This window comes from Aplysia californica, unplaced genomic scaffold, assembly GCF_000002075.1.
Source record: "Aplysia californica isolate F4 #8 unplaced genomic scaffold, AplCal3.0 scaffold00284, whole genome shotgun sequence".
Classification (NCBI taxonomy): Eukaryota; Metazoa; Mollusca; class Gastropoda; order Aplysiida; family Aplysiidae; genus Aplysia; species Aplysia californica.
In genome coordinates this window covers 1-14,168 of record NW_004797554.1, presented here as the reverse complement: position 1 = coordinate 14,168, position 14,168 = coordinate 1, and the positions used below count along the sequence as shown (strand labels likewise).

General features: G+C 39.0%; 1 protein-coding gene across 1 annotated transcript in view; it reads right to left on the bottom strand.

Moving 5' to 3' along the window:
* LOC101848533 (general transcription factor 3C polypeptide 3) overlaps positions 1 to 13,272 on the bottom strand; it is a gene marked incomplete at its 5' end in the record, with an annotated part of 41,672 nt that extends 28,400 nt beyond the window's left edge. Inside the window, 9 exon segments of the mRNA XM_005101453.3 lie at positions 1,026 to 1,113; positions 1,928 to 2,103; positions 2,792 to 2,906; positions 5,142 to 5,218; positions 5,788 to 5,911; positions 6,879 to 6,934; positions 8,360 to 8,671; positions 10,233 to 10,332; positions 12,864 to 13,272. Of these exon segments, the coding sequence (XP_005101510.1) occupies positions 1,026 to 1,113; positions 1,928 to 2,103; positions 2,792 to 2,906; positions 5,142 to 5,218; positions 5,788 to 5,911; positions 6,879 to 6,934; positions 8,360 to 8,671; positions 10,233 to 10,332; positions 12,864 to 13,019 (1,204 nt within the window).
* Between the last annotated feature and the right edge of the window lie 896 nt (positions 13,273 to 14,168).

Genomic DNA, 14,168 nt, shown 5'->3' with positions numbered 1-14,168 from the left:
GTACCGGCACCTGGCTTCCAGTACCGACTCTGGGAAGGAGTCGATACCTAGACGCTCAGAGTAAGAACGAATATGCCGACACCAACGGTCTTTTAACCGGGCCACGGGAAGTGTGCTGTGTGTAAGTGTAGGCCTTGGCCTAGCAGCTGTGACGTCAGATGCACACAATGCAGCTGGTGACCTTGATACAGGACTTCAGATTCAATTAGCATCAAATTAGGTTCCACGCGAGCCACTTTGCCTATTTTAATACGCTGATTCCGAAAATGAAATCAACTTTAGCGGCGATATTTGTTTTAAAAATTTTGCATGCAGAGTCTTATCCAGCGCCGCGGCAAACTTCAAAGGTATTTTGCGTCACAGTTCGCCTCTCCAATTCTGACGTGTGTGCGCAGATGGTGCTGATCGTGGAACAAGACACGAGACGGACAATCTGTGACGTCACCCCCTGATGTCACTCCCAGTACCGGTACCGGGGGTTCTCGGCACCCAGTGTTGAGAAAGTGTGGACACTGGGTTTCGCCGGTACCGCCCAACACTAGTGTGTGAAGCACCTGACCACTCCACCAAACACACCAGTTTCTTTCCCTTCTTGAAAAACAAAATCATACATATTGCATTTTTACAAATCTTCTAAAAATATTTTAAAACTTTTGTTGCCGAAAGAATTTTGAAGATCCTTAAGAAAATTATGCTGAAACTTAAATGCTTTTAATCTGAGAGGCTGGCACAGTCATATTAATTTTTTCAGCCTCTAGTTATTTTAACTACTAATATCTTATTACTTGATTCTTACCATCAGTATAACTACTTTACAAAGTATAATCCACTTGAAGAGTGTATCAAAGTCTCCACCCTACCCCCCACCCCCTCAAAAGTACCCAGCATCAACACAAACTAAAATTACAGCACCACCCCAGCATCGTACCATAAAACCAGTTTGTCAAGACCATAAACATCATGAGACTAGTACTGAAAATAAATCGAGACTTGGACATTTCTTTGTGAATTAATTTTCTACTTACCCTCGGCATCGATCGACTTAGGCAGCTGTTTATGAATGAACTGTAACACGCCAATTGCTGCGGACACATTCTGCTGATTCATGTACTCCTGAAAAGATGATTTAGTTAGTTTTAGTAGAGGTTTTACAGCCCTCGCAACTGCATAAGGTCATATGAGCGCCAGAAGATAGGTGTCACAAGAGAGTAACAAACATAAAAAAGAAGGAGAGATAAGAATGATAGATGTTTGACAGGAAAGGAGCAAACCACACCAGAGCATCCGCCAACCACCAACAAAGGCGATTTGAATCTCAATATTATAGTATAACTTTATATTTAGTACCAGTTTTAAAGCACTTGCAACACAGCTTGGTAACACGCATTAGTGCTGAAGATTATAGGTGTATTACTGCAGAGTCACATACAAAGAAAAGAAAGAGAAGAGATAAGGACTAAGGACAATACATAAATTATAGGAAAGAAGGAGTAATATTAAACATTTTTGAAGTTAGAAATGTCAGAAATTCACACAGTATTATACGAGTGATCAATAAAACTTGGTCGATCTTGGAATCAAAGTATAAGTATACAACACGCCTCCCCCCCCCCCTCCTTACTATAAGCGATGTTGTGTTATAGGTGAGTACAGTCAAACCTGTGAAAGACGGCCACGCATTGTCGTGGAGAAAGGTGGCCGTAGAAGACAGATAGCCGTCATAGGCAGGACTGATTTAAATGAAAAAAACAAACCATAATTTACTTCTGAGGTCCCAACTGAAGGCGGTCTCTGTCACTCTCATTGTCATTGTCACTGTCATTGTCACTGTCATTGTCGCTGTCACTGTCATTGTCACTGTCATTGTCGCTGTCACTGTCATTGTCGCTGTCATGGTTCCATCATAAGAGACAATAGCGTCGCTCACGTGGGTCAGAGATCTGGCAAAGGCCAATATCTCATCTGGCTGACTCTTGTCCATGTAGGACAGAACATTCTCCTGGCACTGCATGGCTTTCTGCGGCTGATCAAGCTTTTCGTAGAACGCACTCTTGTGCATCTGAATTTCCAGCTTGTCTTGTCTGTTTCTCCTCGCTTTCATAGCTGGGGATTTTAGATAAAAACAAAACAAATCGAGATGCTACAAAAGCTGGTCCCTCGATACAATCTTGCTTTATCACTAACCCTCTGTTGGCACAAACCAATATAAAATATCTAAACAAATTTGTTAAATATTTAAATAAATAATTTTCTTTTTTCATGAGTAAAAATAATTTAAAACACCTAAGATGTGACAAACACTTCTATATTATTTCACACACATCTTTCAACTCTAATCAAATTTTCTGATAATAAATGCTGGAATGAGAAAAATATCCAAGGGAAAAGAATAGAATACACATTTATAAGCGAGATGGACTGGAAAATGCTTCACACATTTAAAAAAAATCTTATTATGTTTCAGCAGCTTTGCAATCTTTATCAATGTTACAACCACAAGTCATACAAGTTTACACAGCACCAGGCCTTAGTGCCATGCTTGGGACTTCCAATCTGTCCCCATGGTTTTATGCACCCCGCATAATTTAGCAAAATTTGATCATTTTTTGAATAATTTCTTATTATTTTCCTTTATCATCTTTGTTAAAATTAACAGAATCACATAATTTCACATTTTTGGGCTCACTTTACATAATTTCAGAATTTTTCTTGCATAAAACGACGGGGACAGTCAAAGGCACTTACCAAAGCCGGCACACTCATAAATATAATATGTAGCTTATCCACTGACCTCTTTGATAGCAGGTCAAGGCCAGTTTCTCATCATTGAGTCTCATACACATGTCTATGAGCTCAAACCACTGCTTTGGCTCAGCTCTCTGAAGGTTAGCAGCAACCAGTAGAAACTGGAAATATCGGTGGATTCATAGTGAGTATTTAAAAAAAAAATTTTTTTTAATAGTAGAGGGTTTTACGGCGCTCGCAACTGCATAAGGTCATATGAGCGCCAAGGGGTGGATGTCAACAGAGAAGTCTTTACAGGGAATCAGACTTATTCTGCTCACCTCTCTGGCTTCAACAGCACAAGGTCTGCTTCGACTATCAAGGCACCCCAAAAATAGCAGGTCACAAGAGAGAGACAAACATACAAAAGAAATAGAGGAAAAATGACAATAGTAAGGATTAGGAAAGAAAAAGCAGCAGTTCCCTGTTGTAGATCAGGCACAGTTATGAGCATGACATGAATCAGCCCATTTACAATTCTACTGTGCTTGAACCAGAAATGTCACCCCTTTGGAAATGGCCTAAAGACACTAGTCAATGGCACTACCCCGGTGGGTTGAGTATTTTTCTGTTATGGTTTTGGAACAAAGACAAAAAAGATAAGTTAGTCAATCAGCACTTTCAGCAGTGCTTGAAGGAAATCTGTCTACTAAATAAAGCAGCTTGACAAAAAGAAGATAACCCAAAATCCTACCATGAACTAAAGACTGGCTTCAAACCAGATAAAAACACGGTTGTATTATATCAAAGATAGTACATAACAAGATGGGCCACTCAGCCAAAAAAGTGTCCGCAGGAAGTATGCTCTTTGCTTCAGATGGCGCTGCAGTCTGTTTTGAAGCTCTCTTTTGTTTTTCCAGAAGAAGAATAGGAATAGCACCTCCTTGCGTGCGCAGATCGACTGTTGTTCATCAGCAGTTCGGGTAGGTTCAGTGCGGAGTTTTAGGTTTTTTATTTTAATGACCTCTCGCCTTTCATTCTAAAGTCAAATTAAACGAAGAAAACCATCACCCTTTCCTCCGGAAGAGGTTTTTTTGTCAGCGTAGCCATTTTAAAAAAGCGTTCTTCCGAAATTTATCCCAAAACATGTTAGTTTCACTTTGATTTTTTAAAACTCAAGTAGGGTAACTCTGTTCGCAAAGAGTGCGCTTTTGTGAAGAGGGCGCCACCAAATTTTGAGGACACTTTTTTAATTGGCTCAAAGAGAGAAGTGGCCCATCTTGTTATGTACTATCTTTGATTATATACAGCGTAAGAAAGGAAAAGCAAAAATGACATGGAGGCGAGCGGTACTGGCTGAAATGGAAAAGGTGGGGACATCATGGAAACAGCTAGAAAAGGATGCACATGACAGGCTTCGCTGGAGAAATGTTGTTGATGGCCTATGCTCCACTGGGAGTTAAAAAGGACAAGAGAGATTATATACAGCAGACATCAGAGGAGAAAACCGAAACCAAAACTTTATTTGCTTTTTATTTAGTAGAGGTTTTACAAGAAAGATTATATACAGCAGACATCAGAGGAGAAAACCGAAACCAAAACTTTATTTGCTTTTTATTTAGTAGAGGTTTTACGGCACTCGCAACTGCATAAGGTCATATGATCCCAAAGGGGTGGATGTCAACAAAAAAGTCTTTACAGGGAATCAGACTTACTCTGTTCACCTCTCTAGCTTCAACAACACAAAGTCTGTTTCGACTTTCAAGGCTCCCCGGAAATAGCGGGTCACAAGAGTGTGACAAACATACACAAGAAGTAGAGGAAAAATGACAATAAGATTAGGAAAGAAAAAGCAGCAGTTCCCTGTTGTAGATCAGGCACAGTTATGAGCGAGACATGGATGAATCTCGGAGTCAATTTTCTAATCAGTCAGCCTCATTAGGAAAAGACCTAAAAATACTAAATGGAAAAAAATATATAGAACACACATTTATAAGCGAGATGGATTGGAAAACCCTTCGCACATTTCCCAAAAATCATATGATGTTTTGTGAGCTATGCAATCTTTAACAAACTGTCAAAATTTTGGTTTATATTTAAAAGTCAATTTTCTAATCAGTCTCATTAGGAAAAGGGTTACACCATTTATATAGATATTCCAAAATTACCAAAACCCTGGAGATTATAATATCTACTATGTAGTTTTAACAGTAACACGGCAAACGAGTTCTCAGAATGTTCTGGCTACGATAATAAACATGGCAGGTGGAAGTCACCATCTCAGTGGCTGTGCCGCATCATTCATGTTTTTTTAGCACCACTTCACATTTCATTCTAATCTGCTCAAAGTGAAACGTAGATGCAAATGCTTTCATTCTCAGATAAAGTATAAAAGAAACCTCCAAGCAACTCCTCACCTTCAAGGCTTGCTTCACATCTCCTTTCTCTTCATGGATAGATCCCAGGGCTTGGTATGGAGCTGCAGCTTTGGGAGCTGAGGGTAAATCAACTATAATTTTTAGTTTCAGTCGAGGTTTTACAGCACTCGCAACACAATAAGGTCATATAAGTGCCGAAGATTAGAGGTGTTACAAAAGAGTAACACACATAAAAAAGAAGGAAGAGAGGTCAAGACGATAAATGTTTGATAGGAAAGAAGAAGCAAACCACACCAGAGCACCTGCCAACCACCCACAATCTCAATATGTAATTAGATTATAAAGCAAATTTTCAAAAGCCCAAAACTTTGATAATTTTAATAGTATAGCCATAAAACTAAGATAGATAAACGTGCCATGAAAAGGGCTTTCTCTTTCTCCCCTGTATAAAAACACTACTTGACCTAGATCTAGCTGCGCACATACTTTTTTCGTCATGAGATGGCAGAGCGGAACATTCCCGTAAAGTATTACCTTTATTTTACAAGCGGAAATGGAAAAGGCAGGGACACCATGAAAACAGCTAGAAAAGGATGCACAGGACAGGCTTCGCTGGAGAAATATTGATGGCCTACGCTCCAATGGGAGGTAAAAAGGGCAAGAGAAAGAGAGAGACAGAGATTACCTTTATTGATGATATCGAAGAGCAGCATGATTGCCTCCTCTGTGTGGCCCTGGGCTCTGAGCAGCATGGCTTTCCCCTGGGCACCCACCAAATGCTTAGGCAGCTCGTGTGGTTTACGTCGAGGCTGAGGTCAATGCAAAGAAAACATCAACAAATTAAATGAGAGAAAAAATGTACTTTCACAAACACAACTGCATGGGAGCCACAAAAAAGTCTCTATTGACATAATGAATAAAAAGTTTCTATTGACATTACGAATAAAAAGTTTCCTCAGAAGTAAAAAATAAAGTATACTAGTAGTATACACAGCAAACATCGGAGAAGAAAATAAAAACCAACACTTTTAGTTTTTAGTTTTCGTAAGAGTTTTACAGCACTTGCAACACAATAAGGTCATAATAATATAAGTGCTGAAGAATAGATGTGTTACAAGAGAGTAACAAACATAAAAAAGGAGAAGAGATCAGGACGATGGATGTTTGATAGGAAAGAAGGAGCAAACCACACCAGAGCACCCGCCAACCACCCACAACTAACACTTTATCCATGTCCTTTTCAGAAATGTCTCAAACACTGGTATAAAAAAAGACATCCATAGATAATACCCAAAAAAATATCATTCTTATTCATACAACAAAAAATGAAGCATCTACTGTGTAACGATTATCACTATCTCAAGGTCTGAAAATAAGAATGGACTCACATTTCCCATTTGCTGACAAACACCAAGTCCAAGCTTAAAACAACGACTACCACATCAAAACTACTGCCCTTAAGAGCTCAGGTATATGAAAACTTTGAGGACAACTGTACTTTAATTAAACAGGGCTGCTACCTAGAAGTACATAAAAACGTAAGAAGGGAAGACCAAAGATTAAACAACACCCGAGCACCCGCCAACCACCCACTTACAACCAAAAATAAACCACAGGAGATACAAAAGTGATGATAGCAGCCACAAATGACAAATGCATCAACGTTCCTAAACTTGCCGATCATTACTTTTTAAAAAACCAACATATATACATAAAAAAGAAAACATTGGAGAGACAAAAGTGATTCCAGAAGCCACAAGTGACAAGTTCTACAACCTTTCGATACTTGCGCACCATTACGTCAGACCCATCAAGCTTTCTCTTCCTCGGACCTGGAAACAGAAATCTTTTAGTAGAGGTTGTACGGCGCTCGCAACTGCATAAGGACATATGAGCGCCAAAAGATTAGAGGTCTTACAAGAGAGTAACAAACATAAAAAAGAAGGGGAGATAAGAAAGAAGAAGCAAACTATACCAGAGCACCTGCCAACCACTCACGAAATATTCATAGAAATGTACTTTCTGGCTCATAAGACATACAGTATAACACCCATACGTCGAACACAGAAGACTCGAAATCACGCATCTGTCGAATGGTGCCTGCGGTCCGTTTTTTTTTTTCTTCCGCAAACTACGGATCCCTGGAACTACTGAGGCCCATCCCGACAAATTCGAGCTATCCGCGTTATAATCTATTCTATGAAAGAAACCATGGAACACTAGAAAACAAAAGCCTTTTTTTTCTTGCCCAGATACAGCTCGAAACATGAACAACGACATAATAATTCTCAGACATTACCTCTTTCAGCACTCAAGGGAATCCGCAATTTCACACACCCAATTTGAGCCCAAGAAGGGTGTTACCTAAAAATGGATATTTTTCAGTCAAATACAGATGGATTTGTTTGTGTGAGCACTCAAACTATTCATCATTGGACAGAGAATCCCAATTTGGGAGGTACGTTGGTGTTGATGACATCAGTACCCCCAAACACCACTTACAAGGCAATCCCCTGAAACATGGAACCAAAAACCCCACTTAAGTGACAATCCGGAATCGAGGAGTTAAAAGTGTCTCTAAAACTCTGTGTTGATGAAAAACAAAAAATCAACACATACACATGCACAAAAGCAGATACACAAACTGACACTTCCCATGTCTGTTGAGAATTTAGTCATATCATTGCACAAAACGGAAGTGCCTTTGGCTCGGGTTCAAAGCCAACATTTTTATGTTATCCCTTTTTTTTTATATAGTAGAGGGTTTTACGGCGCTCGCAACTGCATAAGGTCATATGAGCGCCAAGGGGTGGGTGTCAACAGAGAAGTCTTTACAGGGAATCAGACTTATTCTGCTCACCTCTCTGGCTTCAACAGCACAAGGTCTGCTTCGACTACCAAGGCACCCCGGAAATAGCAGGTCACAAGAGAGTGACAAACATACAAAGACCAGGAAAGAAAAAGCAGCAGTTCCCTGTTGTAGATCAGGCAGTTATGAGCGTGACATGAATCAGCCCATTAACAATTCTACTGTGCTTGAACGAGAAATGTCCCCCCTTTGGGAATGGCCTAAAGACACTACAGTCAGTGACACTGCCCCGGGGGTTAGAAGTGCCTTTGGCTCAGGTTCAAAGCCAGCATTTTTACGATATCTCTGTAAAGAGGAAGACTGTTATGGAACTTCTGGCAACAGACAGCAACTGTGTAAGCCCGGATCGCAATGTCACCCATTTTTCTAGCACCCAGTACTTTTTTACCTTTCATGTTTTTCAAACTTTTCATCTCATCTTCGTCAGGAACCCACTCTTGGTCCCGACGATCATCCATTTCTCCCGCGTCGACAAAGTCAGCATCCTCTTCACTGAGATCTTCCTCGTCAGCCCCAGCAGCATCGTCCTCCTCCTCCTCCTCCTCCTCTGACCCGTCATCTTCCAGCAGCTGATCAAATGCCGGGATGTTTGGCGTGTACGCCTCGGCCCGTCGTGGTACGTCTCTCACAGCTGATGGTGGGGCTTCTGATTTTGTTTTCTCGTCTAGCTCTTGGCAGAACTCTTCAAACGTTAATTCCCCTGGACAAAAAAGATAATAATAATAATAATAATAATAATAATAATAGAAATAATAATAATAAATTACACTTTTATTTGTCCCAGAAGGGCACTTTGTTTTACAACGGCAAACATACATACATAAATACATAATTATAAATCCGTACATACATAAATACATACATACATAAATACATACATAAACACACAATATCACACAAATACAGAACAGTTTACAACCATGACACTGTCAGTTGCCACTGTGCAGCGCCCTGTATTTTGAGCTAGGGTAATCGTGTCTTGCTCAAGGACACACACCAGTGACCACCCATCTGACCCCTGTGTCACCTATTGCTTGACATTACTTGAGTCTAAACTCACTACTCACTTAGCCACTGGAGCCCCCAATTAGAATACGGTGCTAGTGGGTAAGTGAAAGTCATACCTCTTTTCTCTTCCTCTAGGTCATCTCTTCCTGCCAGTCATCTAGCTAGCTTTTCCCCCACTACTAAAAGATCATTAATATATAATAATATTTAAAATCTGCGTCATGTGTTCCAAATGTGTAAATAAAACTGCTTCTTTTTATCTACAAGAACTTATCACCAGTATTTATAAGCCAGGGAGAAACCTAAGATCATCAAACGATAACACCCTACTTGTGACACCTGTAAAATCATACAAATCATATGGAGAGAGATCTTTCTCATATCTTGGTCAATTTAAGTGGAACAGATTACCCATGAAACTAAGACAAATAAAAACACTTGATAGCTTCAAAAGACATTTTAAACATTTTCTGTTCCTGCAGGCCTATCCTTCATAAGCTTTTAACGTTATTTTTTAAATTATAGTTGTTCTGTTCCTATGTCTGGATGAAAATAGTCTCTGTGTGTGTGTGTGTGTGTGTGTGTGTGTGTGTGTGGTGTGTGTGTGTGTGTGTGTGTGTGTGGTGTGTGTGTGTGTGTGTGTGTGTGTGTGTGTGTGTGTGTGTGTGTGTGGTGTGTGTGTGTGTGTGTGTGTGTGTGTGTGTGTGTGTGTGTGTGTGTGTGTGTGTGTGTGTGTGTGTGTGTGTGTGTGTGTGTGTGCATTAATGTATATTGCATGAGAAGAAAGGAAGTAGTAAGAAAGGTTTTTGAAAAATGGGTATTCCAATGTAAAGCGCATTGAACTACTTAATTGGAAATGCGCTATATAAATGTTATATATTATTAATGTTATATATATTATTATTATTTATTATTATTTGATTATTACATCAACGAGCTCCTCTTTCAACTATTACTTTTACATTACATTAAATTTTAAGTTCCTCAAAATCAAATTTCTTCATGAACGACCTTACAACTATCCACAGAAGCTAACAACATTACTCTTAAGAAGAATTCTGAACCCTCCACTTTGAAGTACACACCATTTCACCGAAACAACTGCAAGAAATTTAGTATTTATTTAAGAGTCTCCAGAAAGAAAAATTATTTTTATGATCACTTGCGACACTGACAAACACACAAGTAACGCACTGTTATTCTCTTTAAAAACACATGATAATACAACTAAAGGGAAAACACATACTCCTTACCAGTAATGTATTTCACAGTCAGCTCAGTGCCAGCATTTTTCAGCATACCAACTAGCTCGTTGGTGTTCGCTGGGCGTCCACTGTCGGTCAACAACTCTACCTATGTATTTGAATTAAAGCATTTTTATACAGCAAGCAGCAACACATTTTGAAAAAAAAAAGACAAAAACAGGACACGATCTTTTTTTTTTTTTACAGTAGAGGGTTTTACTTATTTAAAGGTGAGATTAAAATGCACCATAAAGAACAAACCCCAAAAGTCACAGTTCGAGGAAGAACATTGAAACTTTAACTATGTTTACTGTGATGAGGGTACTACACTCACGATAAATGGTTTACTGTTTTATAACTAACTTAATATAAAATATAAAAGACAACCATAATAATATATGTTCTTAAAACATTATTAACAGGTTATGCTTAAGTTGTATTATAATCATATAGCAAAGGCCTATTCCTAACGTTTAGACTGAGTACTGGGTGACCACAAAAAAAACTGTCAACTTTTTTTCTGAATACATCTCGCACAAAAATTGTTCTAGAATGCTGTAATTTGGAACAGACATATTATAATTCATTCAAAAGGAATTTGTTTGACATAAAATCAACGAAGAAGAAATTTGTTTTGAAAACGGAAATGACTTTTAAAGAAAAAAGCGCCCAAACGTAAAGTTCACCAATTTTTAAAAAATCTTGTTTTTAAAACTCATTCGCTACACCGAGCCGTGGGGGGGGCGGCGCGGCTAAAGTGTCGTCAGTACAACAAAATCTATCATTATTTTCCCCACTAAAGAAATGTAGGGCTCTTTTTTATAATATTGATACCATTGGACTCATGTTGACAAAGCACTGTTATTGAGAAATCAATATTTTTGAGTGCTAGATCTAGGTCTAGATCTAAATTGTCAAAATGTTTTTTCCTCCCCAAAATCACAACTTTTTGATGAAATTACACAAAAAGTGCCACTCAAGACATGTATAATAGGTTTATTCCAAATGCAATTCTGAATAATTCCATATAAGATACGAGTGGGTGTTTTTCTGTTTGAGATCGTTTTTCAAGATTATAAAATTTTTTTTTTTTTCAAAATCGGATGTTATATGTTCAAAATGTACAAATATTTTGGAATGTAGTTAAATAATTGCAAACTTTTCAATATTTTCCAGTTCTTTATTCATTTATGGTTATTTTGATATGTATCATTTGACTATGTGCTAACATATTTTATGAGTTTTACCAAAGATTATTAATTTTTTATTTCAAATTGTATCCGCATCCAATCAAAATTGCGTTTCATAATCGTCTCTTACAGGAACCAAAGTTGAAAAATACATTATATAAATAAACTTTACAGATGTATTCTACAAACCACACGGAAAGTATTGACTGTATACGTTGATATTTATTTGAATTTGTGGCCCCAAAAACCTTTTAACTGCCCACTAGGCATCATCTCCTTCGCCCTCCCGAGAAAAAATTCGTCCACAAGCCGAAAATAATACGTAGCGAATGAGTTAAGGAAGTCGAAAAAAGATTGGTTGACTTTTTTCTTTATTTTCTCTTTATCTCTGTAACATTTAAACAATATTATTTAATTTCTTTTACAGCGCTTAAAAAACTAACGATTTAATTTTATTATGGAATTTCTAGAAGCAGTTAGTGCTCTACATGCCCTCCTTTGGACTCGACACATTTTTAATGTATCGTTCGAAATGTTCAATAGCGCCCAAACACAAGGACCTGCTAAACCATGAGTGATTGAAGCCACATACACACTGTGGATTCTAGACACAATAAGGAGTGGGGTGCTGACACTAATAAAGTCAAATTCCTTTTGGCCGCGTGTAAGGCTTGTGGGTGGTTAATTGTGTCAATCTGTGTGGTAATTAGGGCGTGCTGTCGTAAAACATGTCCTGAAAATATACGACATTTAATAAGAACAACTTCGTAATCATGTGTTTAGAAAGAACAGATTTTTTTAAAAAACGAAGTGTCAACGGACATGGTAACCAGGCATCTAGTCTGAGTGTCTATGTAGATAATAACCGGGCACCTAGTCTCACCTAGTCTTAGTATCTACGTACACGGTAACCGGGCACCTAGTCTCAGTATCTACGTACACGGTAACTGGAATGAAAATAAATCAATTTGTCCTGTGCTGTCACTTGCTGAAAAAAAGAAAGTCACACACAAGCGTCTTGTCGGGCTCGCCATTGTGACCGGTCAGTGAAACTGTGCGTGCGCATCATATTGTGAGTACCGGTTGGGGTCACCAAAGTTCATTCAAAGTCTGTGGGCTGCCAAGTATAGGGCTCCGGAATGGGGGGGAGGGGGGAGATTCTTGATTTTTTTAAAGGTACAGTCGGGGGAGGGGTGGGGATAAAGGCGACACCGGAAGACAAAAACTGAACTTGGAGAACAGTTCTGAACTGCCCGGTTACCGTGTACGTGACACCAGAGAGCATTTAAAAAAAATTATAAGTCTCTGGTGACACTGAGACTACATGCCCGGTTGCCGGTTACTGTGTACGTACATATTGAGGCTACATGCCCGGTTACCGTGTACATGACATTGAGGCTAGGTGCCCGGTTACCGTGTACGTAGACACTCCGAAAAAAAAATGTAATACCTCAGCAGTAGATCTAGGCCTTGTGGCAGTCCCAGAAGTGGATGCAACAGGATCGAGTCTTGTGCCTGTGAACCGAGGCACATTCATCGAAATGTCTGTTAGATGCACAGGCTCATCATTATTTGAGTCCCTGTCCTCTGTAAAATCTGCATCCATTCTTCTAATTCTGTGATCCTTTACTTTACCATCTAGAATCTACTTATGAATTTATGATGTCTGCTTCAGAAGTCAGGTTTGTCTCTTCAACCAGATACCCAGGGCCAATACTTTCTTCTTTCTTAATATGACAGTACAGTGTGAAGAGCAAAAAATCCAATACCAGAATCATGAGCGTTCTGTAACAACGGACACACACAGTCACACTGAGTCACAGTACGGCAGAAAGTAGATCGAAATCCAAGCTTTCAGCCTTTAACTTTAGCATTTCGGAGCGTTAGCATTTTCCCCCGGCCCCAGGTAGGCCTAGGTCAAGACAGTCAAGTCTGATTAGATTTCTAGATCTAGAGATCTAGAAATCTAGTCTGAAAGAAAACTAGATCTAGATCTAGATAGATTCTAGATTCTAGATCAAGATCTAGTCTAGATCTAGATTCTAACCAACAGTCAGTGGCAACAGTCATGTGTCACTCTTGAATTGAACACTCTCGAAGTCTTGAATTTTTGGCTTCAACCAAAGCAATTTTGTTACACACACTCAACAAAAACAGATCTGATTGGATTGGTAGAGCGTGAGAACGTCAATTTTGTGTAAATGTACTCCTGATCGCCTTCTGCGCTTTAAAATCATCACTTCACACTGTCACTCAGTCACTCAAGGAAAAAGGATGCTTCAAAATTTTGCGTTTTTAATTTTCTGTTGGATATTCCCAAGTCCATAGCTATTGATTATTCCCAAAAGTTAATGAATAGTGAACCCGCAGGAAGCTTTCTATTCATAGATTGCGGAAGGCAGATTCGTCCACCTTTATTCTTTTTACAAAATACTTGGAATTGTTTTGTTTGGTGGGGGGGGGGGTTGTCTAGGCGTAGTGAGGTGGGTTTTGGTGTTTTTTCCCCGATAAAATATCAGTAGATATCATTATCAGGGCGCTTTCATGATGCCAGCTCAGTCGACGATGTCACATAAACATGATTTGGGAATAATACTCAATCGAATGGTGACCTATTATTTGTAAAGAGTTGCGAATAGTATTCCATGAACCTTTCCACATGTGAAGTGTGTTCTGCAGTTTTAGCAGTATAGAAGAAGAGTAAATCTGATCCCTCTGTAGGCTTGGAATTAATATTTCGCAAATTAACAACATT